The sequence below is a fragment of the Miscanthus floridulus genome, chromosome 17, assembly GCF_019320115.1.
Source record: "Miscanthus floridulus cultivar M001 chromosome 17, ASM1932011v1, whole genome shotgun sequence".
NCBI classification, from domain to species: domain Eukaryota; kingdom Viridiplantae; phylum Streptophyta; class Magnoliopsida; order Poales; family Poaceae; genus Miscanthus; species Miscanthus floridulus.
In genome coordinates this window covers 73,737,250-73,764,962 of record NC_089596.1, presented here as the reverse complement: position 1 = coordinate 73,764,962, position 27,713 = coordinate 73,737,250, and the positions used below count along the sequence as shown (strand labels likewise).

The 27,713-nt window shown below is 46.2% G+C and overlaps 2 protein-coding genes and 1 pseudogene across 3 annotated transcripts; 1 reads left to right on the top strand and 2 right to left on the bottom strand.

Moving 5' to 3' along the window:
* Nucleotides 1-1,491: 1,491 nt before the first annotated feature.
* LOC136517979 (peroxidase 2-like) lies at nucleotides 1,492-3,145 on the bottom strand. The gene is made up of 4 exons (XM_066511635.1): nucleotides 2,754-3,145; nucleotides 2,449-2,643; nucleotides 2,176-2,338; nucleotides 1,492-2,053 (listed from the first exon to the last, which is right to left on the bottom strand). Exons 1-4 carry the CDS (start codon nucleotides 3,003-3,005, stop codon nucleotides 1,701-1,703), a joined length of 963 nt encoding a protein of 320 aa, XP_066367732.1. The 5' UTR covers nucleotides 3,006-3,145; the 3' UTR covers nucleotides 1,492-1,700.
* Nucleotides 3,146-3,940: 795 nt separating this feature from the next.
* Nucleotides 3,941-6,134, bottom strand: LOC136518715 (uncharacterized). Of its 2 annotated transcripts, none has more exons than XM_066512402.1 (3): nucleotides 5,587-6,134; nucleotides 4,535-5,016; nucleotides 3,941-4,238 (listed from the first exon to the last, which is right to left on the bottom strand). In XM_066512402.1, the coding sequence occupies exons 2-3, from the start codon at nucleotides 4,916-4,918 to the stop codon at nucleotides 4,080-4,082; spliced, it is 543 nt and encodes a 180-aa protein (XP_066368499.1). In that variant the 5' UTR covers nucleotides 4,919-5,016; nucleotides 5,587-6,134; the 3' UTR covers nucleotides 3,941-4,079. The 2 variants fall into 2 exon arrangements, with proteins under 2 accessions (XP_066368499.1, XP_066368498.1); XM_066512401.1 differs by having other exon boundaries at nucleotides 4,535-5,012; nucleotides 5,587-6,133.
* Nucleotides 6,135-14,452: 8,318 nt separating this feature from the next.
* Nucleotides 14,453-27,713, top strand: part of LOC136518236 (uncharacterized) — a 28,396-nt pseudogene continuing 15,135 nt past the window's right edge.

The window sequence follows — 27,713 nt, the reverse complement described above, 5'->3', positions numbered from 1 at the left end:
CAGTGCCACGCCACATGGATAAGACAACACCGCCTCAAAGCGGCGATAACGTGTACAAAGACCACCGACCAGATATGGCCCAGCGATACGGATATATGGTCCCACCCACTACGGGATGGGATCCACAATAAGGGTCTCAACACAGAGGCCATCTGGACTGGCTGAAAGCCCTGACCCCAACGATCGGGGCCATGGCCCTCAGCCCTATGAAGTGATCAGGCGATCGACGACCCGGGACGGCTACCAACCCCCATGCGACACCCCAAGAAACTAGGAGATGGCAACGAAGGCCCAGACGGATACCGCATCGCATTGGACGGCTGACGAACCACCACCGTGTCTACAGTGCCGCCATGGCCAGTACAGTAGCACCATGTCACACCCTGCCGCGACGTGGCCACAAGACCATGACGATAGCCACGCCCAGACGAACACCGAAAGATGGCGTAGCTTGTAAGCCAAGTTATCTAGGACCTCCCTCAGGCTCACAACCCTTTGGTCAGGGAACCTGCTCTTTGTATCAACCCTGGCCCCGAACTTTATATAAGGACCGCCAGGGCAACGCATTTGGGGTCCCCTATTCATTCACTCATTCTCCATCGTAGTAGGGCTCCTAAAGCTTCCCTTCGGGCAGCCCTTCGTCTAGCTTAGGTTCTCCTACCTCTTCCATCATTCTTGCACCCCCCCATTGTAAGAACTTCAGAGCATTCAAGCGAGGAACACGCACTCGATCATCTCTGAGACTGGACGTAGGGCCCGGCCTAAACCAGTATAAATCCTCGTGTCTTTTGGATGCTACCATCGTATTCCTAAAGCAGCGCGACAATCATATAAGTTTATTAGTCCGGTTTATAAAACACCGACAAAACTTGTAATTTAAAATTTAGCAGTCTAAGTTTTTACGAAAGAATATGGCAAAGTAAATTCAACATCTTGAGTGCTGTGGTGTAAACTAAAATGGCTATTTACTTTATTGCAGTAACTAAGAGCATAGTCTAGGACTTAGAACCTTTTTTAAACAAAATATAAATAAATTAGTAAAATATAAAAATAAAACTTTTGAATAAAAGGAACAATAACTATTAGAGTTTCAACTTAACATGTTGATAAAAAGATAACAAAAAAAGACCAAATTAAATTGAGAGCTAATACATATAACTTGTGTTTCAACTAAGTATGGCAACATGTATATTAACATTACTAACCAGAGGCCCTCAACAAAACTTTTTCATATTAATCCGCATGAGATGCTTTAGAAAAAATAATAAATTCTAAAAATTTTCATAATAATCATAAAGATGTAGCCATTAATAGAATAAATGATAAATTATCACAACCAAATAGAGATTTAGAAAATGAATAGAGAGGGAGAGAGTAAAGGTAATCAATTTTGAATAATTATGTTTCTAAATTAATTCACAATAATTTTAATATTTATGTAACTTAAAATTTTATGCCACGCTGGAGAGATGGCTAGTTTGATAAAAAAAAAATTTGTATAAACTCAACTTTCGTGAAATGGACATGCGACCAGCGTGGGAACATTTTTACATTTGCTTTCCAGAAAAGAAAAAAGAGTAATATGAACACCTTACTGTTACAAAGATTGAGAAATGGAAACAGAAGAATCATTTACACAAAGCCTCCCATTTAGCTAAGAGAAAAATGGAATCAATCGAATTGAATCAATGTATTCAGTGTCAGTAGCGTTTGTTAACCCTCCGACAGTTGTTCCTGATCTCCCCATCCTTTCCTGTCAGTGGGCTAATGTTTCCCATCTTAATCATGGATGCCGCGAAGTTTCTGAAAAAATTCCGTTGGTTGCCTGCGAACCGATGAACAATGGGAGCAGTGGTTGCCGCCGCAGAAGGGTCCGATAGCATAACCTGGTCGGACGGGAGCTGAGCGCGGCCCTGTAAGAGGTTGCTGTAATACTTGTTGTCGAACACCTTGGGCGTGACCTGGTCCAGGTTCTCCAGTGCGCCTCTGGACTGGCCGGCCGTGCAATTCTGCTGCGTGAACTGGCACTGTACTTTGCCAAATGTGTGTGCTCCTGAAGTGGCAATAACAAATATGTTGAGATTTGTGACAAGCCAAGGCACACACTGTCTCTTGAGCTTTCTAAGTTTGAACTGTTTGTGTTGCTACATCGGTAACGGTAATTAGATTGAGTACCTTGGAGGGCGACGAGGTCAGTGTCGTCGAGGTTGACGTTCCTGAATTTCTCCTGGAGGACGCCCAGGGGGTCGAAGAAGTTGGGCAGGTTCCTGGCGCTCTGCACGTTGGTCGTGGTGCCGTCTCGCCGGCCAAGAAGCACCCTCCACCGTGGTCCTCCAGCCTGCACACCGATCCATGCATGGTTCGTTCCGTGAGTTCACATCATCAGGCGTGAGCGTGATAGATAGAGGTAGCGCGGGTTGATGAAAGAGCGAACTCTCGAGTGCTTACCAGTTCGACGGAGATCTCGGCTGCCAGGGCGAGGATGTCAGCGCAGGAGACGATGCCGGGGCACGCTTCCTCCAGCGCGCTCTTGATGTCGTCGACCACCGGAAAGCCACGCGCCGAGTTGTTGTTGGCGGGCACACGCTTCTCGGTCTGGATCGCCGGGAGGTCGTCGTCCAGCAGGAGCGAGCCGTCGCAACCCTGAAACAAATCAGCGTACGTACGTACGTGTGTGTCAGATGATGCAATGCGGGTACATGTATGTCAGAGCAACTCAGATGACAAATCAGCGCAGCTGTTAGTTCACGTACGGTGACGAAGCAGTCGTGGAAATGGAGGCGGATGAGGCTTGCCGGGATGCGAGGGTCGGAGACCCGGGCGTTCTGGATGACGCGCCGGACGACGTTGTAGGCGCTGGGGCACGACGCGTCGTAGAACGTGGAGCTCAGCGCCGAGCCGCCGCTGGGAAGGTGACCGAGGGCGGCTCCAGCTAAGGCGAGCAAGAGCACGCAGAGCGCCGCTAACGCCGAGGCGGGAGATGAGAAGCAGGAGGAAGCGGCCATGGGCCCCTGAGTTGCAGACTAGCTATCTGACCTCTGAAGAGAGCTAGGGACCGGCTACTGACAGTGTACGCTGCTAGCTGCGTCTGCGACTGGTTGTGCTTTGCTGCAGACGAAGCTTGCAGAGCTGAGAGAGAGAGGTGGATGCGAATGCGATGCGAGGGGAAAGGGTGCGCGCGGCAGGTTTTATAGTCTCGAGCGGTAGGCGCGGAGACGGAACTGGTATTGGTTGCGCGTTTGACATGTTCCTCGTGCCGGAGCATGTCAATTTGGAGCTAGTATACTTAGTTTCCGTACAGGGGAGGGGACAAGTGGAGGACGGCTGCTTCTTCGTCTTCGCACACGGTTGCGGCGGATATACTCTTCGCTAGCTGGAGCCTGGAGAGCGGCGGTGGACGATGGCAGCTCGAGGAGGAGACGAGGTCGCGGCGAGGTGATTGCTGATGGATGGGAGCGTGTTCGTTGCGCCAGCGCGCGGTGGGAAAGCGAGAGGTGCTTGATCAAATTATTTTCCTTCTCCCGAAAAGTAATCGAATTGAAAGAAACAGCAGCGTATGGAGGCAGTGCGGTGGGGTGGGGTGTCCTGTCCTCTGTCCTGCCATCGCACACCGGCGACCAACCATGGATGCCTGCAGCTGCGAGGAAACGGCAATGGAGTGGCCGGGTCAGCGAGAGAAAGGCTCCGAGCTGAGGAAGCAGCAAACCAGTGTAGACGAGTAGTTGATGTTGCGATTTGCGAAAGTGTGCGTCAAACCAGCTTGGAGGACATGGTCACATGGAAAGGTCAACCTTGTCCGCTGTTCCGCAGCCATGCCATGCTTGCGTTGCGAAGCAAGACGTCGGCGCTTTCGCTCGCAGCGGTAGCTGCAAAAGCGCAAATGACGCACCCCAACTGATGGCCCACCTACACGATGGGCCAAACTTATCCAGAGTATTTTCCGGCCCAATTACTAATTCTCTGAAACTACGTACGCATTGACATTGGGCCATATGAAGCCTTGAACAAAGGCTAAGCACCTGCATTTTACATGACCCTCTGTACATACTTGCGGACTTACAGAAAGAAGAAAAAAAAAATCACGGAGGCACAAACGAGCGGCGATGGTCGTGGCAAGGCCAGAGCACGCCTTCCCTGGGGCAAGGAGCGAGCGGCGCCGGCTGCGCGAGGAACGTCGGGTACCGCTGCCCCGGCATCAGCACCGTCAGGTCCACCACGGCCGCCACGGGTTCCTCCACCTGCGAACAAACCCAAGGAAATCAAATCAGGAAACCGACGAGCCTAGCTAGTTTCGCACGCCACATTGCCCCGTTGTCGGCGCTCGCCAGTGTTACAGTGTACGACATCGATATGCCGCTTGCCGCTGTGCAGGGACGAGTGGGCATGTCGTTTCCTGTGTGGCACGGCGCACGTGAACCGAACGCAGTCGTCACGCACGACGCGAACAGTGGCAAACTGGCAATGCAAGGCGGGCACGACAACAGAACAGTGGCATTGCGGTAATGAGACGTCAGGAATCAGGATGGTACGGTACCTTGGGCGAGTAACTGAGCTTGTCCGGCGACGCGTCGCGCTCGCGCAGTCGAGCTGGGGGCAATCCCAGGCGGCGGCCGCGGCCTTCGCCGTCGTCGTCGTCATGGGAGCGCGAGCCTCGGGAGGAGGAGGAGGAAGCCAGGGCGGGCTTGATGAGGTGCTCGAAGATGGCCATGAGGAGGAACATGGAGACGAGGACGGCCGTGGCCGCGAACCCGAAGGAGATGGCGCTGGCGTTGGTGGCGGCGTCGGCGCCCCTCATGGACGAGGCCGCCGCCGCCGCGGCGGCGTCGTCCCTCGCGACGTCGGCGGCGGGCTCGGGCGCCGTGCCAGAGCCCGCCATTCCCACCCACGGCCTGGACATCTGCCCCGCGAACCCGCTCATATACACCTCTGCCCAGCTGCTGCTGCTTCTTCCTGCTACTGCGACGGCGCGCGGTTCTTGGCTACCGATCAGAGAGCACAGAGCACCTCCGGTCCTGGCTAGGCAGAAGAAATGCAGGCGTCAGAGGCAGTTGAGGACTCGAGGCCGTCTTATCTCCTGGCCGTGAGCATGCGACGCTTGTGAAGACATATCACGTTCTACATGTGAACACTGAAGAGGTAAAAAAAACGAAAGGAAAAGGGAAATGCGGCATGCTTTGTTGCTCCTGCGTCCCCTTCCTATCATATTGTTTCTTTGTAGGCAGGAGTGGTTAGGGATGGGCATTTTGCTGCGGGACTCCAAACCAGAACGGGACACCACCGCCAAATTGCCAATGCGTCACACCACCGCGCACGTAGGCTCTTCCAGGCGCCGCTCACTTGCTCAGCGGCGGAAGTTTCAGAAATGTAGCCAAAAAAACTGGAAACCCCCACAATGAACCCACTATGGATAGCATTTCTATCATTTTTTGGGCTTCTACTATCCCATGGCTGAGTGTAAAGCTGAAAAGGAAAATGGCAGAGAATAGTGGCAGCAGATAAACAGAGGGAGCCCGAAATCTGAAGTACACACCACTCATTCTTCAACCTGGACTTGCGTAAATTGCAGGCACCGGAAAGGGAACTCACCTTTAGCACTAGTACTTGCTGCAGCCAAGAAGCAGCAAACTGCCAGTTTGCCGTTGCCTCATCATCTACCTGCCTTGTGACCCTGCAGAGGTTAGGTTGAGCAATGGCTTTGGCTTGGTTGTCCACTCTGCTTAAATGGAGGGGTCAAACGCCAGATAGATCTCTCTCACTTCACTTGGCCCATGCATATGCATGCCCATGGTGAAGGTCGTGCAGCGGCCATGAGGACTGCAGCAAAAGGGAAAGGTGGGAGAACAAAAAGAGCGCAGGGATGAGCTGCCACCTTGCACAGAAAACATGTGAGGTCCCAACAGCTGATGGGATGGCAGTGCCAGGGCTGCAAAACAGGACTGTGTACACTGTAATCGTGTTTGGGCACCGCAATGGATGGGGAACTCTTCAGTCTTCATGCACGTAGTTGTAGCCTGTAGGGGGGTGGGGTGGAGGAGGAGGAGGAAATGATGATTCCAGAGGGTGGAAGACTGGAAGGGAAAGGCAAAGAAGGAAGAGCCAGCCAAAGGAAAAGGGACGAAAGCTACAGCAGCAGCGCATCAAAAGAAGTGAAATCTGGCCTTGTGCAGGATCCGATCAGATTTTGAGAGTCAGTGTCCGAAATTATATGCAGGTCAGGTCATTCAGGTACCGCCGCTGCTGTAAAATTGGCCTGGCCCTCTCGTGTCTCGTCTCCTCTCCTCCCTCGAGGAATCATGGCCACATCTTGTCATCTTCACATTGGAAATGATGTGCTGCCAGTCTGCAACGTGATTGCGAACTCAGCTCACACGGCATAGGCGAACTGTGTTGGCTGTGACGGAAAAAACAACGGAAAAGCAGAACCTATGTTTGGTATGTACAGTACTCAGCAGTATGATGGAGAATTGGAGATGCAAGTGATGCTTCCTGTAACTGCGAGTGAGCGGGCTCCGTTTGAATCAGTACATGGTTCAGTCTTAGACCATCCAAAACAGATGCATTAAAGGTGGGTTAAACTTTTATCTCAAATTTAGTTAGACTAACAACTAGTTCAGGTGAGGAATTAGACCAAGGTCTTAGACGCTCGAGTGCTCGACAGGGAGGCATGGAGTTCTGTGGCTCCAAGGCAGCCGAGGCCCTACCACCGGACAGCCCCGTGGATCATCCGGAGACCACATGGAACACAAAGGACAACAATTTGGACGTCTTTTTGATCTAGCAGCATTGTTGGCATTGGCACGTCTGTTCTACAATGATGTCTTAAGTATGTGTGGCAGTCTTAGGCCGTCCGGGGGACTTGCTGCCGCGATAGATGCAGCCACCCCAACATGCCACTAGCTGTGTCTGAGGAAGTAATGCATGTGTACCCCAGGTCCCCAACTCCTAACCAACATTAAACTGAAATTTTTTAATAATAATATATAGAACAGACCTGTTCAGCTTCGTACCCGTACGTATATGATTTCTTCAGGTACAGACAGGCCACGCCCTTGGTCTTGCTTTGCATGGGCTCCAAAGCTAGAGGGTACTGTAAGATACCTCTGGCGGCAGTGAACAGTAGGATATCCGGACTTCAAGCAATCAAGCAGGCTGCAGGAATCCCAGGCATGTGAAAACCTCACTTAGGATCCTCTTAGGGAACACCAGATCCGGCGAAAAAGCTGTGTGTCATAGTAAGTATACAGGGCCTGATGGGTTCACTTCCAAAATTTACAAGCTAAGGATTTGACATGCTATGATTTTGACTAATGTTTGATTGGCTACCAAAACTTTCCTACTTCTCAAATTTGGGTTGCCAAATATTTGGCAACTTTTTTTACCAAGCAAACCCATACTTACTCTATTTCAAATTATATCTCTTTGGCATTATCTCAAGTCACTTGCTTTTTTTTCTTTCTTCGTCTAATAGAAATCGCGACAAAGCTTTTGCCGTCCATTCTAAAAAAATCTCTATAACTTCCTTTGAGTCTTTTAAAAAATATTATAATTTGCAATTTCAAATAAATTCTTTATCAGAACGTGTTACATGAACAATTTAATTAAACTATGGTGATGTTGTAGATGTTAATGGGTCGTTTTATGAACTTGGTCAAAATTCAAGAAACAGAAGTTGTACATGTTATTTACCGTGTCTTAACTATTGTAATTTTTTGCAGTTCAGGTGATGGTTTTTTTAGATAAAGGAAAATAATCCAGCCTCTTGCATTCGCGTATGAATGTATAGCCCAAGATACAACCAAATAACATTGAGGCTACACAAATAAACAAATATTAAGAAGAGTGACATGGGAAAGAAAGCTAAAGCTAGTTTAAGCTCCAATCCTGCTGCTAAACCTACAACCGAGAAGAAAATCTTCATAATGGTGACTTAATTTCTTCATCTATCTCATCTTGAAAACATTTCTCTATTCCTCGTTAAAGAGCAACGACTAACTTCTGATCCCATACGCCCTCCCCCTGAAAATAACCTACAGGAAAGAATTAGTTGTAGTTCTATTGAAAACAACATCATTTCTACTTAATCAAATAGCCCAACAAAGAGCAGCTTGGGTGATGGTAACTGATGATGATATTATTAGGCGTCCAGATTATCTTATCCTATCAATTAGTGGCTAGAAGCTCCGTACTGTCCTGCCTCAACAGAGGCTCTGTTTAGATTTCAAAAAATTTCACTCCAAAGTGTCACATCGAATCTTGCGGCACATGCATGGAGTACTAAATGTAGACGAAAAACAAAACTAATTGCACAGTTGAGTGAGAAATCGCGAGACGAAACTTTCGAACCTAATTAGTCTATAATTAGACACTAATTGTCAAATACAAACGAAAGTGCTACAGTAGCCAAAACCAAAAAATTTTGTCAACTAAACGTGCCCAAAAACATGATCTTTGCTAGGCTACCATTTCGAACAGAATAAGGAAGCCTATATGTAGTATATCTTCATGATCCTTGCCTCCAAAGCAGTGATCGGGGAGAAGTCTAAAGTGCGGCTTCCACTATGAACCTGGCACGCCATGGCCAGCTTTAACAGAGGCCAGAGAGGGCAGTCGCTGGCTTTAGGACACCCTCACCACTGCAGCAGCATGAATGGGTGCCGTAATGCTTTGCACGATTAATTTATGAACCGTGCATGCTGTCCTTCAAAAAAGAATTAATGTGCATGCACCACTGCGCCCCTGGCAACTGGCATTGTCACCTACTCACCTCTCTTCCGGGGAGTGGACATTCCACCAGTACAGAAGATGAGAAGAGGCCAGTCTACAGAGCGCGGAGGGGGACTGAATTTGCTGAAAATCTGGGTCTAGACCATGGGCTTCGTGCAGTGGCTTTGTGCTGCATGCCCCGGCACAAGCAGCCCTCAGTCCCAAAAAAAAAAAGAGTAAAGCATGCATTTAGCTAGGCTCGCTTGTTTTTTTTTTTAAAAAGTTGTTGTTGCCCAATCCTCTAGGTTGTTGCTGATATGTTGTCTAAGTATCTAAAGAGATTACAATAGTTAACAATGACAGTCGTGCATTCAGGACGTGACGGGGAAAAGCCTATTAGACACAGATGGAGCCAAAGGAATTATAGAATGCAGTCAGGTTTTGACAACCCCGTTTTTCTGTATGGAGATCAGGAGATGGCTGAGCAGAAATTTATAGGTGACAGGGTGAGCAAGCCGGAACAGTTGGACGCTGAACTGAAATTGAATAATTGATCCATCGGCTCTGAATCCATGCAAAGAGAAAAGACCATGGGCTAGGCTTTCCAAATTTGTCATGTCGTCGAAGATTTGACAAACTCTGATTTTGGCTAGTATTTAGTAGGCTACCAAAACTTACCAAATGCTCATATTTAACTTGCCAAATCTATAGTAATTTTTTTTCTCAACTTTTAGCCTGTCAAATCTTGGCCATCGTAAAATTTGGAAGTCAACCAGACAAGCCCCGTATGCCAATGTCATATCAAGCTGGACGATGATTGTACAGTGTGTACACATCTACCGTGACAGGGCGTTGAAAGGGAGAGGGGTTGTTGTTGCGTTCGCTTTTCCTCGGAGTTGCAGCCGGGGTCGACGACCGCACATGCGTGGCGGGCCTCTGCGTGTCCCGGGCCCCGGCGTCGCCGCCAGCCCCCTACCGCCACCCACCGAGGAGATTAGAGGGGAGAGGCATGGGACAAAAGAAGGCGAAGGGTAGACGGGCGCGTGCGTGCATGGGAACAGTTCCATTCATAAGCCGGTGTTGACTGATTCCACGGGGCACGACGGGCCAACAGCGTCGGGCAGTTAGTTTCCAGAAACAGCAAATATTGTATCGTATAATTAGGGAACTTAGTGGCCATGTAGCGAAGTGGTCGATATGTCCGAGTGGTTAAGGAGACAGACAAACCTGCTTTCGACGCTATTATTTTGTTTTTTGCTTCGATCTTTTTTGGTTCCTTTCTTTCCCTTCGGCGCCACACACAAACCCAGGACCGTAGCACCACTGCACCAGAGTGGGAGTGGCGCAGCACATTTCTGGAAGCCCAAGCGCAACCAGATCCTCCAGCCTCGCGCCCCGTCCGCGTCTGTGGGCTTAATAGTGGCTTGGGCCCGTGTTATCAGTCCTACACACCCGTCGGCCCAGTTCTGCACGCTACAGTACATCGTAAGCGAAGCCCAATTGTCAATTCCATAGTCTCGGCATTGTTTACTTTGCACGCTACATCGTCCTTAATGCCTCAAGGTACAATTTCTTTCTTACACAGTGCTGGCAAACCTCAGGCAGCAGTGAGTTGCTCCGGACTTACTGTTTAAAACAATTTTGTTTCTGTTTTTGTTGAAATTCTTGGCATTGTTGTTTTCGTTCGCTGCCATTCAAATTTCTAATCCATGATGACTTAATGTTTGACGCAGCCTCCTGATTTTCCTTCCAGTTTTTTTCTTCTCAGCATCGCCCGTGTGCTCCAGCTTGATTGGCTTATTTCCTATCCCTGCTTAGCCTCTTCCTCAAAAGTACAACATGTGGTATGGCATGATTCATTGCTTTCATGATACGGCCGTTGCCCTGTGTGTTTCGTTGGCTCATGTTCCCGGCGTCCCACGGCCATCCTGCTGCAAGGTATCCAAGGTCTGTTTTGTGTCGCCACCAGCTCAGGAATTGTCTAGAAGAACATGAACCAAACAGACCTCAATTTTGTTTTATGCAATTCTGATTGGCGTCGACGGGTGAGACCGAGTAGCAGTGTAGATCGATTGGCTCCAATCAAACAGATCGTTCTAGCTGTTGATCATAACCAACAGAGTTCCCGTGGCAGAGATACCGCATTAAAATGCTAAACAAACAATGCTACTGCCTGTTGGCCATATTTCATGACTTTTATTTACAGACAATTGCTCTATTAATGACATTATGTTATAAAAGTCATAATTATTTTTCAATACAAATATAATGACATCAATTTTATATTTTCGAAAATTATGTATTAAATAAAAAAAATGCCGATCACTTGTTCAATGAAACAAAATTCACCTGATTTCAGTCAGATTGAGAACAAAATTCACCTGATTTCAATCAGATTGAGTACATCACAAACACCCTAAACAGGCAAACCACAAACAACTGGGCAGTTGGCACAGAAAGATAACAAAGAACAGAAGCAGACTACCAGCCCTTAATGATTTGTATTAACACCAGATGACAACACTTAAAACAAGAATTAAGATATCCAAATCGTTCACATCACTCCTTGGCTCACACTTGAAAATTGTTCTAATCTCCTAGCAAAACCCAAGAACCAAGCACAAAATTAAACTCAGGTCTTAAAGGTAGGAGTTCAAGATACTTCCCGTTCGTTTGGCTTATAAGCCGTACTTTTTCAGCCAACGAACAGTATTTTTCTCTCACAATAAATCAGCCAACAATACTTTCAGCCATGAGCCAAGTGAACAGGGCAAGTACTGATGCACTGTATCTAGTGGGATTTGACATACTCCTGCACTATGTTAAGGCCCTCAGATTCTTCGCCATAGTCCTGATGATCCAAATGAAGTAGCCAAAAATCACATTTTGCCTATATAATCCAAAGTAGTTGCTTCTTGCTTGCAGCAGTACAGTAGGAAATCAATAGTTACCTTGACGACAACACAGGAACAGCCTACAACCTTCCTCGCCTTGCCCTCAGAATCAATCTTGCAAAGCTACACAGGACCACAGATGAAGGTTGTTAAGCTCAGAAACACGACAGGGAAGGGGCGTATCCCGTATCGGATACGTATCCGATACAGATACGTCTGGGATACGGCTGGGATATGTATCTGCGGCGTATCAGCGTATCCCATCTTAGTTGGGCCAGAAACTGACGATCGGAAACGTTTCGGCCCAGTCGGATACGGCCTAGCCGGCCCAATAGGTTAATACCATCCCACTTTGCCATGCTCCCGTCTCCCAGTCTCTTGCCCTACTCCCGTCTCCTAGTTGAAAGGTTCTAATGGCTAGAGGGGGGGTGAATAGCCTATTAAGAATTTCTACAACAACACTTAACAAACCAGTTAGACAATTATGAGGCGAAGCAAGTGTTGCGCTAGCCTACTAAAAATATAAGCCACCTACCACAATTTTAGTTTCTATTGTCTCTAACCACACAATAGCTATCGCACTACACTAAGTTAGTATGCTCTCAAAAGCTAACTAAAGAGCCACACTAACTAAACTGACAAGCTCTCACAACTAGCTACACTAAAGAGCTTGCCAACTAGTTTACGGTAATGTAAAGAGAGTGAGCAAGAAAGTTATACCGCCGTGTCGAGGAGAGGGTCAATCAATCACAAGAATAAATAACAATGAAGACCAATCACCTCGGAATCAAATGATGGCACAATGATTTTTTACTTAGGTTCACTTCCTTGCCGACAAGCTAGTCCTCGTTGTGGCGATTCACTCGCTTGGAGGTTCACGTGCTAATTGGCATCACACGCCAAACCCTCAATAGAGTGCCGCACAACCAACACAAGATGAGAATCACACAAGCCACGAGCAATTCACTAGAGTGCCTTTTGGCTCTCCGCTGAGGAAAGGTTAAGAACCCCTCACAATCACCACAATCGGAGCCGAAGACAATCACCAACCTCCGCTCGACGATCCTCGCTGCTCCAAGCCGTCTAGGTGGTGACAACCACCAAGAGTAACAAGCGAATCCCGCAGCGAAACACGAACACCAAGTGCCCCTAGATGCAAACACTCAAGCAATGCACTTGGATTCTCTCCCAATCTCACAAAGATGATGAATCTATGATGGAGATCGGTGGGAGGGCTTTGGCTAAGCTCACAAGGTTGCTATGTCAATGCAAATGGCCAAGAGAGTGAGCTTGAGCCAGCCATGGGGCTTAAATAGAAGCCCCCATGAAATAGAACCATTGTACCCCTTCACTGGGCACAACACGGGGTGACCGAAAGCTCTGGTCATATTGACCGGACGCAGGACCCTAGCGTCCGGTCGTGCGATGCACGCCACATGTCCCCTCTCTTCAAATACTGAGTGCCCGATCCCAACGGTCAAGTGATGATGGACGCTGGACCTCATCGTCCGGTCGTTTCCAGTAAGCATCCAGAAGTGAGAAATCACGACTAGACGCGTCCGGTCATGCTCGATCGGACTCACCCAGCGTTCGGTCACTCGGTGTCTTGTCTGTGCGCTGCCACATCAGCAGGACCGGACACAACCCTCCAGCGTCCGGTCACTAAGTGACCCAGTGTCCGATCAGAGACCGACGCCAGCGTCTTTGCAACTTCTACTGATCGGACGCGGAAGTCCAACCGAGGCCAGTGTCCGATCACTTACAATGACCTCCGTCTTTTCTGTATAGGGCGTCGGTGGCACCGTCGGACTGTCCGCACTCTATGGGCGAACACTCCGTCGGTGAAGTTCCTTACCCTTGATCAAATGTGTGAACCACCAAGTGTATCACCTTGTGCACATGTGTTAGCATATTTTCACAAACATTTTCAAGGGTGTTAGCACTCCACTAGATCCTAAATGCATATGCAATGAGTTAGAGCATCTAGTGGCACTTTGATAACCGCATTTCTATACGAGTTTCACCCCTCTTAATAGTACGGCTATCGATCCTAAATGTGTTCACACTCTCTAAGTGTCTTGATCACTAAAATAAAATAGCTCCTACCATTTATACCTTTGCCTTGAGCCTTTTGTTTCTCTTTCTTCTTTTGAAGTCCAAGCACTTGATCATCACCATGGCATCACCATCATCATGATCTTCACAATTTCTTCATCACTTGGAGTAGTGCCACATATCTCATAATCACTTTGATAAAATAGGTTAGCACTTAGGGTTTCATTAATTCACCAAAACCAAACTAGAGCTTTCACCAGTCTCTCCCGTCTCCCAGTCTCTCCCACGTGCAGCCGCCTCTGCCTCCACCTCACACAGCCGCCTCCGCCTCTGCCTCGCGTAGGTCTGCCTCCCACTGGCCACCAGTCCTCCTCCGACCTCACCGACGACCAGTCTCCGCCCTCATCGCCAGCCTATGTAGCTCGCCCCCATAGAGCCCGTTCCCTTCCGCCACGCATGGCTTAAGGACAGACGCGAGCGTGCACCCGTCGGGCATCGATCCTAGGGCTGCTGATGCCCGCATGTCACCATAGACCCACAAGGCCTCGCTAGTGCTCCAGGATGAGTACGCCCCGACGAGCGCGTTCCAGGAGAAGACGGTTCGGGCGGGCGACCAGCCTCCGCCCTCGCCTCTGCCCTCACCGGCGACAAGGAGCCCCCTGCTTAGGTGAGTTCCTCTCCCTCCACAATCCAATTTAGAGCTGAGGCAATGCGCCCTGCCCCATTAGGCCAAAGGCCATTACCCCTTCCTAATTACTGATTAGAGCCTTTTTTATTTTGTCCAATGTTCATTGTCCAGTATGGCATCTCCAAATTTGAGTAGTGTAGCCAGTGCTACTGCTAGTGGTAGTGTGGGATCTAGGTCTAGAGAAACAACTGATATCAAGGCTCCGCTGTGGGATCATGTCACCATTCTAGAGAGGCCTAAAGCTGGTGGAGGAAATGCTCTTTGGAGATGCAACTATTGTCCATTGGAAAAAAGCAACAGCTACACTAGAGTTGAAGCTCATTTGCTGTAGAAATTAGGGAAGGGGATTATCAAATGTTTGAAGGTTTTCATATGAAATGCTGAGTGAGATGAGGAGGGAAGTGGAAAGGTGCAAGGAGCTGGTGGAAAGAGCAAAGACACGCACCATTGCTTTGCCTGTAGCTCCTTCTTTAGGCAATTACAACAAGAAGAACAAGAGGGGACCTGCTTCTATATTGGAAAATTCTTGGGCATTGCAAGACCACAAGCACTTGGATGCTTTAATTGTTAGAGCAATGTATTCTGGAGGGGTATCTTTCAACTTTCTAAGAAACCCATATTTTAGAGAAGCTTTTGCATTTGCTTGCAGCCGCAATTTGCAAGGTTACTCAATCCCTGGGTATAACATTGCTAGGGAATCACTCCTGAAGCAAGAAAGAAGGCACATAGAGCATCTATTGGAGAGTACAAAGAGCACATGGCCAAAGAAAGGGGTCACAATCTGCAGTGATGGTTGGTCAGATCCTCAGAGGAGGCCAATCATCAACTTCATTGTTGTTTCTGAGAAAGCTCCAATGTTTTTGAGGGCTGACATTTGTGAAGGAGAATATAAGTCAAAAGAATATATTGCTGAGAAGTTGAGGGCTATTATTGATGAAGTAGGGCAACAAAATGTGGTACAAATCATCACAGATAATGTTGCAAACTGCAAAGGTGAGGGTCTTTTAATTGAAGCTGAATATGATCACATATTTTGGACACCTTGTGTAGTGCATACTCTCAACCTTGCTATGAAAAATATATGTGAACCCAAACTGCCAAGGACACCTACTGATGAGGATATGCATGTTTGGGGACAACTAGAATTTATACACAATGTTAAAGTTGAGGCTACTATGATCAAGAATTTCATAATGAATCATGGCATGTGTCTTTCCATGTTCAATGAGTTCAGCCATTTGAAGTTGCTTTCTATTGTTGAAACAAGATTTGCATCGGTTGTGTGTATGCTAAAACAGTTTGTTGAGGTAAAAGCAGCTCTCCAACACATGGTGATTAGTGACAAATGGAGCATCTACAGAGAGGATGCTTCAACTGCCCAACATGTAAAGGAAAAAAATACTAAGTGATGTCTGGTGGGGCAATGTAGATTACATTCTTAGGATCACTACTCCTATCTATGATATGATACGCTTTGCGGACATCAACACCCCGTGTCTTCACTTAATCTATGAGATGTGGGATTCAATGATTGAGAAAGTGAAGAAAGAGATATATCTGTATGAAGGGAAGGAACCAAATGAGGAGTGAGACCTCTACTCTGTTATTCATGATATATTGATTGCTAGGTGGACAAAAGGCAATAATCCACTGCATTGTTTGGCTCATTCACTCAATCCAAGGTAACACTATACACTATATAGTTCAGAATTCAGATTCTTTGCTCTTTATTTTTTAGTTGCTCATCTTCTAAATTGTAATGCTAAATTACCAAATGCAGATTTTACAGCAACAAGTGGCTTGAAGAAGGTGCTAGCCGACTAACCCCCCCTGTAACACCCCGATGTTACATTGTAATGTTTTGCTAAAACATTTCGTAAGCATCTAAATTATGTGCATATGTGTATGACATAAAGTATAACTCAATGTTCGGCACTTGAAACATTCATACGAAACATGAGTCCGTGGTTACGTTTCATATAATACTGTGTAATCGAATTGCTCTAGAAACAAAAAGGCTAAAGAACGTTTGGCTAACGGTGATAAAATAGGTGTGGTCGGACAAGGATAGCTGGTTAGTACCTCGAGTAGGCTGGGTTTGGATTCTGACACGGAATCATTCGTTTCAACGTCGTTCGCGTAAGTTTTGGAGGTGGTCGACGAAGCCACTTTTGGCAAGCTCTGTGGAGCGATCGGCTTAAGTAGTAGGACAATATCTTGGCTCCGTTAGATAGCTTAATGTACCCTTTTGTGCATCGAATAGTTAGTTCGGCTTTTGGAGCATCGTGTACAAGTTTTCTGCTTGCTTTAAAAAGCGTGCGCGTCACTGGAATTGACACTAGGCGCGGTCACCGTTGGCCTGGCATGCTGCTGGCATTGCCAGCGCTCTGCCGTGCCGGCCGCGTTCGTGCGCGCACCGCGTCCTCCATCCTACCGGGCACGCGCGTGGCTCTGGCATTGCGCGCCAGGTCCGCCTGCCCCCGCTACCGGCCTCGGCCACGCTACTACCCGCTGACCAACTTTGCAGCGCCATGCCCTGCTTCTGCACTACATTGGCTAGGAGCACGCTGGGCCCGCACTACATGCCGCCCGTCGTCCCACCGGTCCTGTGTCCATTGACATCTTGTTGGTTGCTTGTGCGCTGGGCGACAACCTGCCCCGCCGTCACCTCGGCATCGATGTCGTGCTACCTCTTTTGTCTAGCGCTGCCCGACGCGACGGCGCCATACTGCGCTCGTTGCCTTGCCGTAGTGGCTGTGCAGATGACTCGTCTGTCCCGCTATCCCGTAGTGGTGCTATTGGCCCGAGCGTTGACGCCGCAGACGAGCCAACCCATGACCTCCCCTGCCCCACTGTCCCCTTGGCCACCGAGGCGATTCTTCTCGATTCGCCATGACCATAGCAGTAGACTCCAATTTAGCTTAGGCTCGGCCTCGTTAGGTGTCTGGCTACGTCCCGTCCCCACCTTGCTGTGTATGCCCTTGCATAGGGCCAAAATTTCATAATCCCGCCCCACCGGCTCCATAAGGCTGGGCGAACGCCCTCCAATGGCGAGCCAGTCACTCAGTGCATCTCGTAACGATTCAGTGCACCCACAACCTCGCCGTACCCTCCTGAGGACCCCGCGCACCGTAGCCGTAGCTTCATAGCAGGCCAGCCACCACCGCCGCGGTCGTGCCATCGCCGGGCGCTGTCAACTCGTCGGTGCGCACACGGCCAGCACTACTCAGGCTTCCTCCGACTAGACCATCACCACAAGGGCCTTCGTGGGTGGTTACTCGAGCTCATTAGCTGTTTGGTTTGTCTCGTTGTCCCTGTGGCTTACGGGAACGCCTCCGCCATTACAGGTCTGGGCTCACCGCCAGGGAGGGATTCCGAGACGATGCCCCTGCTCGCCGAACCGCTTCTAGACCACATGTGCTGCCTTGGATGTACTCATCGGCCCCTTAGTTAGGTTTTGAGGACTCGGGTGTCACCGGCGTGGCCGTCCTGTGCCCGCGCCGTCGCGGCGGTGCGTGCCCTGGGGGCCAGGGACTTAGCTGTGGTGAAGAAGTAGAAAAGGGAGGGTGCAGCTATAAAATGGTAGACTGAGGAAATAGTGCTCTGGTGCTCGCGGAGATTATCTAGGACTTCGTGGGTGCCCGTGCATATTTGGCAACGCGCGCAGGCCTTCCCCGTCGCGGGCCGTTGGTCGTCTGGGCCGCGCCTCCGCATGGGCCGCACGGTGGCCTACTGCCGCGCGCGGGCAGGATGGCGCACTAGGCCGAGCCGCGTGGTGTGGGCCGACGTAAGAGAATTCGGTTTTCTTATTTTTCCAGAGGATAGAAATGCTTATTCATTTTGGTTATGAATCCAACTTTGATAAATCGTCGTAAATTGCGTGGTTGTCCAAAAATAGTGAAACTACTTTTGTTAGGTTCACAAAAATACCATCTATCTGTTAGTGTAGTTAGTTCATAGCTAGCTGTTATGATTATAGGCTCATAAATTCTAATTAGAAGACTTAGCATTATGTAGATTAATGTTTGTATGAATTCTTATGGCAAATCGGTGATAGTTTTAGCGTTAGAAATTTTACAGTATGTTCACTAGGATATTATGTGCTTGCTGTAAATTTTGTAGCCTTATAACGAGTTGTTAGATAGAGTGACTATTACCTTTGCTTTATTGCATATAGGGTAAATTAGCGTTCGGAGTAGGAACATTGGTAATTGCTATAAGAATAGATGCCATGTTTAATACTTGTTGGTGGTGACGGTACATAGCTTAGACTTTAGTGGGTAGATCTCACTTAGTAGTTTAATAGATGTACTTTTGCATTTAGAGAGGCTGTTGCCGTAGTGTTAATCATTGCATCATCATTTCATGTAGATCACGAACAGGTAGACTTCGTACCCGTCTGTGAGCCGGAGTACGATGAGGTGATCGAGGAGTATGAGGAGGAGCTCTTCACATAGGAGGGAGCCCAAGAGACTATTGGTACTGACCTTGTTGACCCGGCACCTGCCCAAGGCAAGCCCCGGTGCATAACTCCTATTTTTAAATGATCATTGAATATATTTATATGATATGCATTTACGTTACATGCATTTTTTGGAAACTACATGCATAAATATATCCACCATGAGTCCTACTAGTATAGGTCGAGTAGCTGCTATGCTCAGGATGTCGGTAGCGTGAGTAACTTGTCGTTACTCGCAAATAGGTGATTAAACTATGATATCATGATGAAATAATGGAAAGGAAAAATGGTGACCGGACAGGGATGTGGATTTGGTACTGGTGGGTATAAGGGGTTGTGTCCTATGGCCAACAGGGCATAGTCCGGTTACATTTTTTCCCTATCTGTGTCGATTAAGGACCAGTCATTGCATATGACTCTAGGCAAGTCACAGACTATTGTCCCGAGCACATACTTGGGTATGGGCGTAGGGAAGACTCGCTGCTCTCTTGTCGCGGATCCAGCTCTTTTTGGACCGACTGATGGGAAGAGGAGGTGGAGGAGGTCCTTGCACCGCACTGAGTCCAGGACTCAGGGGCGGGGGCTTGGAGTCCAAGTTTGGACAGGGACCTAGACACCTGGGACAGGAGAGTGGTGGGTTAGTCCTGCTTATGCTTGGGGTACAAGCGGGGCGTGTGTCTTCGGGGCACCCAGCTGGGCACATTGATTCGCAAATCGCCGGGTTATCCAGTACGGCTTGTCTACGGTTTAGCACCGTAGTAAGAACTAGAAGTGAAAAAGGAGAAGGAACAGTATCAATTGCTCAACTCTTGCTTGAAAGTAGAACATGTGCTTATATAGATTGACTAGATGAAAATTTAATACGGCTGATAATAATAAAGCATCAATAAGGACTCACTATTAGTATTGCTTTCTGCTAAAGAAAACCAGCAACCATAAAGCCTAGCATATTCCTTGGAGTTGGGAAAGTATTCCCACTGGTCGGATAAGTCTTGCGAGTATATTGTGTACTCAGGGTTTATTTACCCCTGTTGTAGGTGATTGTAACACCTCGGGTGTTTAAATATTAAAATCTGACATGTCATCATATGCATTGTAAAGCATTTGGCATTTGGTGAAACTTTGAGATGCATACGCTAAAACAAGTTTATATTTATGTGGTATGTGTTGCATTGTATTGTTTGACTCAAGTTCAATGTTTGTTTGGAGTTTGAATTTTTCCAGAAAACCCCGCTTTTCAACATTTAAACCCTACCCTGAAAATCCATTTCAAAATCTAAGCATATTTTGGGGTTGGGCCCAAAAGCAAAAGTGTAGAGCTTGGCAAGTTATACAAAGTTTGTTTTTGGAGTTTTTCAAGTTGTTTAGAAAATTTTTGAGTAAATCAAAAAGGCGTAATTCGGTAAATTTCCCTATTCAAATTCAAAAGTTCATTTCAAAATCTAGACCGAATTAGGAGATGGTTATAAAAGCAAAGTTGTAGAACTTTTGATTTTGAACAACTTTTATTTTTGGAGATTTTTGAGTTGTTGCAAAAATTTAGGAGTAATTTGAGTTTCAAACTGGAGGGCAATTTTGTAAATTCGATGAACAGTACTCACCGCTCAAGCTACACCGGCGGCGACCTTCGGTTTGCTTCCAGACGCGGTCGTGGCCGTCTTTGGCGTCGCACTGGCACGGTGAAGGCCACAGCATAGCTTCCTTGCGCTTCTGAGCTACTCTATTTAGCCCAGGCCGTCGCCGTTGGCCCCGTTCTCTTGCTCTGTTTTCCCGACGCCACCGCCATAGCTCCGGTGAGCCCGCACCGTCTCCCTAGCGCCGTGGTCGTCTTGGTAAAGGCCGTTCCAGTTCCGTCTTTCTCTTGCGCATCCACCCAGCCAACTGTGGTCGGCTGATTTCGCTGGGAACTCGCTGACCACGCTCTTCTTCCTCGCGGCCGGCAGAGTCCCCATCGAGCAAGCGCTGTCGTGGCCAGTACTCTACGGTGAGCTTCTGATCTCGGGAAGCATTGTTTCAGCTTCTCCGTGATGCCGTGGTGCTTAATATCTTGTTGATTGCTCGTTTTGTCCACCACAGCCACTGGAACACCGCCGTCGCCATTGCTCGCACCGCCGCGATCGCTGTGAACGCCGCCCCGCTTCACCGTTGCTTCTCCGGCCTTAATTCTTGCTTGAACGTGTTCGTGGTGAGCTACTAGACCTTCCCATGCCCTCTGTTTCTCCATTTTCGGCTTCATTTCGCCGATGTAGCACTGCCGTACCACCGCATCCGCCATGGCCGACGTTGAGCTAGCATAGGACCGTTATCGGATCAAGTAGGGACGTCAATAGATGCGTCTAGTCTTGATGAACGTTTTGGTACCTTGGCCATCGCCATTGGACTCACCGTCGGCGAGTTATCTCCGGTCAGAGCCGTCGCTGCCGTGGTCAACGTCGGAGGTTGAAGATGACATGTGGGACCCGTTGTCAGTGACTCAGCGTTCAAATGGATTTTTCTATTTTCAGATTTGAATGAATAGTGTCTATTTTTGTTATTTTGTGTAGATTTATTTAGAGCTCCAAAAATTATGAAAATTTTTGAGTGACTTCTCTGTGAGGTATAGTATTTAAGAAAAATATGAAATAATGTTTTTCAGTAATTTTTAAATGTGATAAAAATTTCTCAATTTATTCATAAATGGATTTCCATGATTTTTCTAGGCTTATTTATTTATCCAAAAATTATGAAACTTGTTTTGCCACTTAGTTAACATGTAATGAACATGTACTAAAATTTTGAGCTCAATCAGAATAAGTTGATTTATTTCATAATTTTGAATTAAATAATTAATTCATAAAAGCAAATAGTAACCTTTAATGATTTAGGTTTTTGTTTGGACTTTTGGATTGAGTGATGACCTTGGGTCATTTGTTGTTAATGATCCTTGGCAATTAATATATGTGTTACGAAAAAGATTTAGTTTGTTTGACTTGCAACTGTACCGCGAAGGAAAGTTGTATTCAAATTATTAATTTTGCATCCATCATCGAGCATCATATTTCGTATTCCGCATCATGTTAAACATGACATTGTTATTACGTGTAGTGAACAAAGGTGAAAACGTGGTAGTTAATCAAGCTGTTGAAGAGGTTAATCTGTCTGTTGAGGTCGGATCGAATACTTGTGTAACGTCGCAGGAATCGGACTTTTCCGTCAACGAAGGCAAGCCCCGGATGCATACAACCCTACCTTATGTTTTACAAATTAATTTTGCTTTTGCTTTCCGTTACTGCATTAAGTGATTAAGAGTTAAGTAAAAGCCTAATTGGTGCATTACCACCCTTGTTATTCCATATTTACCATTTTATCAGTTTTAAACTCGTATATGCCTAGTTTTGCTTAGCTATGCGTAGAACGATGAAAGTCGGGTGACTACCTGCCACCTGCAAGTTTTAAATGGAACATTGGTTAATTATGTTAGCATGTGATATGGGAATGTGGAGTAATAAATCTAGACCGGGCGGACTCGGTGCGTGTGAGCCACAAGACATGGAGGTCTTGTGAGCGGGTTCTTTCCGCCTGTGTCGATTAAGGCACATCCGTTGTTGAATTGTATGAGGTGAGAATTTGTAGTACTAACCACATACTCCGGTAAGCCTGAACTTGGCAATTCTATTACGAGAATGGCTACTCGCGCACTGGGAGTGGAGAGATGGCGGGAATAGCGTGTACCCACATGGCCATGGGCTGGAATGGTGGAGTACTGTGTTCTCGGGTGGCGCGGACCCATTCTTGTTTTAGAGGATCCGAGGGTAGGTTGGTATATGGAGGTTAGGGACCTGCATATGTCATGTGGTCTAGAATTCCCAGCTGGGTTTATAATCGGTTCGAATCGTCGTTGCTCCTCGGTTATGGAGACTCAACTCACTATTCATCATCGTAGAATTAATAACCGGAACTTGAATAAGGCTTGTGAAGGTGCTGAATATGAAGTTTCATGATCTCAGTGCGGATCGTGTCAGCTTTATATATAATTCTTGAGAAGTTTTTTATATAAAGAATGTTGTTAAAAGAGCTTTTACGCAACAGAACTTTGATCATTGTTAAAGCTATACCTTGAATCCTTGAGCCTGCATTACTGAGTTTATCAGTTAATATTTCAGATAAGTCTTATTGAGTACTTTTGTACTCAGGGTTTGTTGACCCCTTGTTGCAGGTGAGCCTCATGAGTAGATTTGTTTTGGATCGTGCTGCATGACTATCGTTCGTTCTGACGATGAGAAGTAAATGTGTGATCCTTGGGCAGGATGTTTATTTTGTGTGTTATGTATATATTAATTATGCCACTCCACTACTACTATGGTTTGTAATAATTAAAGAACTTAGTTTGTAAGGTTTGAAATAACTGGTTTGTAAACTATGTTATCATAAGACTTTCGCTGTTTTTACTCTGGTTTTGATATTTGAATAAATGTTGTAATACTGCAATGACTCTGTAACATGATCTTGCTCGGAAATCGTGGATGATTCGGGGTTCCCCGATGACACCCGACAGTCTTTTTAAGTTCATGGAAACATATGCATAGATGTCAAAGGTCGCCGGACAGTGACAGGTGCATGTGGGCCCTATAACTTAGGAGGTTCTGCCACAGAATGGTATCAGAGCGATCGTTACAAGGTTTTGTTGTATTATTTTACAAAAACTTCAAAATGATTTGGATGACTAAATTTAGCTTGGTAATTTAGTCCAAATTGCTTCTGACTTATCTTATTTCTTTCTCACCATTCCCTATTTGATTAAAAAGGTTTTTGTGTGGTGGAGTAGTAATTATACTATGCCCTATATAAAAATAAATGTTGTTTATGTGCATTATAAACTTTGATGTTTTTGTTCGTAAGAACGATTCATGCATCAGGAATAATTCACTCGTTACTTCCTTCACCTCTTAGTCTGGAGTTAAGCAGTGAGTCTGGTTTGAGAAATGTAATCCATTTTAGCTACTTTTTAGATTTTGATCTAATGGTCTTACTTGGATTAAATTGGCTTCCTACAGTATGGCTCGTGCCAAGATGACGCCCCGTAAGTCCACCGGACCTAAAGGAGTTCCTCGTCACCAACTTGCCCCTAGAAATGATGGTGCTAGCAGTAGCAGTACTAGGCCTGATCCCCAAGCAGAGATACTGAGGGTTTCTGTGGAGTTAGCACAATCTATTAGAGATAGGGCTTTGGATGTTATACAAATAGGAGAATTACAGGGTCAATTGAGGCAGCTCACCACCGCGCATAGGAACTGCGAAAGTATGTTAGTTCGTACGGTGGAGGGAAGAAATGAAGCTTGGCACAGGGAAAATGTAGCTAGAGCTAGAACTCATGAGATATAATTCTATGTAGAAGATTTAGAAGAACATAATACATATCTACATGAAGAAGTTCATAGGCTTAGCAATCTACTAAATCCGAATCATGAGCCTCAAGCTGATGCCATGGACCCCGGTGTCATCCTTGCTGATGATGATGAATCGGGAGAGGAAGAAGAAGAAGATCCTGAAGAATTAGTAATGATCGATGAAAGTGATGATGAAAGCGGTAATAATTCCGGAATGGATACCGAGCCTGAAGTTTGAAGAAATTGAGGAAAAGAGTAGAGTTGTATAATAGTAGCTCTAGTTAAGTTAAGTAGTTTTATTCTTGTACTCGTGGGTTTGTTTGTACATTAGTAAACTCTTTGTAATGTGTCTAGAGTAAGCTTTGGTACAATTCAATAAAGACATGTGAATAAAGTTTGGTTTGTTATGAGCAGATGCGTCATACGCGGGGTTCGTATATTCCTGGAACTTCACAAGATGAGGATGGTATTCTAGATCCGCCACCTGTTCCAACCAATTTAGCTGATGCTATAACTGCACTTGTCAATGTGACGGCTGAAAATTCTCGTTTGTTTCATGAGATGGCCCAGAGTAATCAGAATCAGATGTACGGAAACCGTGGATGCCACCATAACCGACAAGAGGCTACATATGTTGATTTCACAGACACAAGACCCCCAGTGTTCACCAAGGCAGATGAACCATTGGAGGCTGATGACTGGCTTCGAACCATGGAGCAGAAATTTGACCTTATCCCATGCACGGAGTATCAAAAACCTACGTTTGCCGCCCAACAACTTAGAGGAGCAGCAAGTGCTTGGTGGGCAAACTTAGTGGCTATGCAACCTGCTGGTATTCCAATAACTTGGGCTGAGTTCCGTACTACCTTCAGAGCCCATTATATCCCTGAAGGAGTGATGGCTATGAAGCTAGATGAATTCCTTGCTTTGAAACAAGGAGATCAAACCGTGATGCAGTATGTGGGAAGATTTAATCATCTATCCCAATATGCATCCGAACATGTCAATACTGATGCCAAGAAGAAGAGGTGGTTTATGAGAGGCCTGAATACCAAGTTGCAGACTATGATGACCACTTGCACTAATGTTACTTATCATGAGGCAGTAAATATTGCAATTGCTTTAGAATCAAAGTATCGGCTGCATAAGGAGCTCAAAAAGAAAAAGAGTGTGTCGTCTAGATCTTTTGGTGGAAATCAGAAGAGGCAGAGGGTGATTTATCATCCAGTACATCATAATCGTCCTCCTTATCGTCCGCCGCAGTTCCAAGCTGGGCAACAGTCAAATGTCCGTCCTGCTATAACCTATCCGAGTTCACAGTCAACCAATGCTCCTGGTGGCAATGCTCCAACATCCCAGGGTCACAACTATCCATGTTACAATTGTGGAAGAACTGGTCATTTCTCCAGGGAATGTCCATATCCTAGGCAGGCTAATCAAAATTATCAGAAGGCCCCTGCTAATCAACAATAGGGTCAGGCACCAAACAAGAACCCCAATTAGAATGCTCAGAAGGGCAAAGATGAGAGGAAGATAGCACGGGTGTTCTATATTCAAGCTAGAGAAATTCCAGAAGGGGAGCCAGTGATGATGGGTATGTTTCCTGTTGCCAATCACCCTGCAGTTATACTTTTTGATTCTAGCGCATCGCATTCATTCATCAATAGAACATTTGTCGTGAAGCATGAAATTTCAATTAGGGCAACAAAGGAAAGTTTCTTTATACAGTCGCCCGGGGGACGTCTATGTACTAAGGAAATGGCATACCAGGTACCCGTAAACCTGGGTGGGCATATTTTTCCCACTACCATGATTATCCTTAAGGATCAGGATATAGATGTAATTTTGGGAATGAATTGGATGTATCAGCATAAGGCTGTTATAGATGCTTTGAATAGGACCTTACAAGTGAATTTGCCTGATAGTAATTCTCAACTTCTTATCCAACTTCCAACCCTAAGAAGATCAGTGGGCAAGATTTGTGCAACTGCTGTCAAAGAGATCAGAGATATTCCAGTAGTGTGTGAATTTCTGGATGTGTTTCCTAAAGATTTACCCGGTCTACCACCTGATAGGGATGTACAGTTTAATATAGAGTTACAACCTAGAACAGCTCCGATTTCTCGGAGAGCTTATAGGATGCCACCTAAGGAATTGGCTGAGTTGAAGACTCAGTTACAAGAATTGATTGAGAAAGGGTTTATCCAACCTAGTTCCTCACCTTGGGGATGTCCGGCAATTTTGTGAAAAAGAAAGATGAGACCCTGAGGTTATGTGTTGACTATCGTCCGTTGAATGAAGTGACCATCAAGAATAAATATCCATTACCTCGGATAGATCTGCTTTTTGATCAATTGGCCGGAGCCAAAGTTTTTTCCAAGATAGATTTGAGATCAGGATATCACCAAATCAAGATAAAGCCTGAAGATATTCCCAAAACGGTGTTTACCACAAGATATGGATTATATGAATACTTGGTAATGTCTTTTGGTTTGACAAATGCTCTAGCTCATTTCATGTATCTAATGAACTCAGTATTCATGCCTGAGCTAGACAGGTTTGTAGTGGTGTTTATTGATGACATTTTAGTATATTCCAAGAATAAGAAAGAACATGCGGAACATCTCAGAATTGTTCTGACTTGTTTGAGAGAACATCAACTATATGCCAAGTTCAGCAAGTGTGATTTTTGGCTTAAGGAAGTGCAATTTCTTGGACATGTCTTGTCAGCCGAAGGAGTTGCAGTTGATCCAAGCAAAGTGAAGGATGTGCTTGATTGGAAACCGCCAACCATAGTTCATCAAGTGCGGAGTTTTCTGGGTTTGGCGGGATATTACCACCGGTTTATTCCAGATTTCTCAAAAATATCAAAGTCCATAACTGAATTGTTGAAGAACCAAGTTAAGTTTGTCTGGTCATCAGATTATGAGGAGGCTTTCCAGACTTTGAAGAGACTGTTAACCACTGCACCAGTATTAGCCCAACCTGGCATCGAGAAGCCGTTTGATATTTATTGTGATGCTTCAGGTATTGGTATTGGATGTGTATTGATGCAAGAAGGTCGAGTCATTGCTTATGCATCCCAGCAACTTAAGCAACATGAAGAACACTATCCGACCCATGACTTGGAGTTAGCAGCTGTGGTTCATGCTCTAAAGATTTGGCGGCATTACCTGCTTGGTAATACATGTCATATGTATACAGACCACAAAAGCCTAAAGTATATCTTTACTCAGTCAGAGTTGAACATGCGACAGAGAAGATGGTTAGAACTGATTAAGGATTATGACTTGGAAGTACATTATCACCCCGGTAAAGCAAATGTAGTTGCAGATGCCCTCAGTCGCAAAGGTTATTGCAATTGTCTGACAGTGAGGACAATGGATTTGAATTTATGTCAAGAAATGGAGAAGTTGAATGTAGAAGTAATTCAACAAGGAAGTTTGACCAACATAATTGTTGAAGCCACTATTCGAGATCAAGTTATTGCTGCTCAGAAGGAAAACAAGGGTATAGCCCATATTAAGGAAAGAGTCAAGAATGGA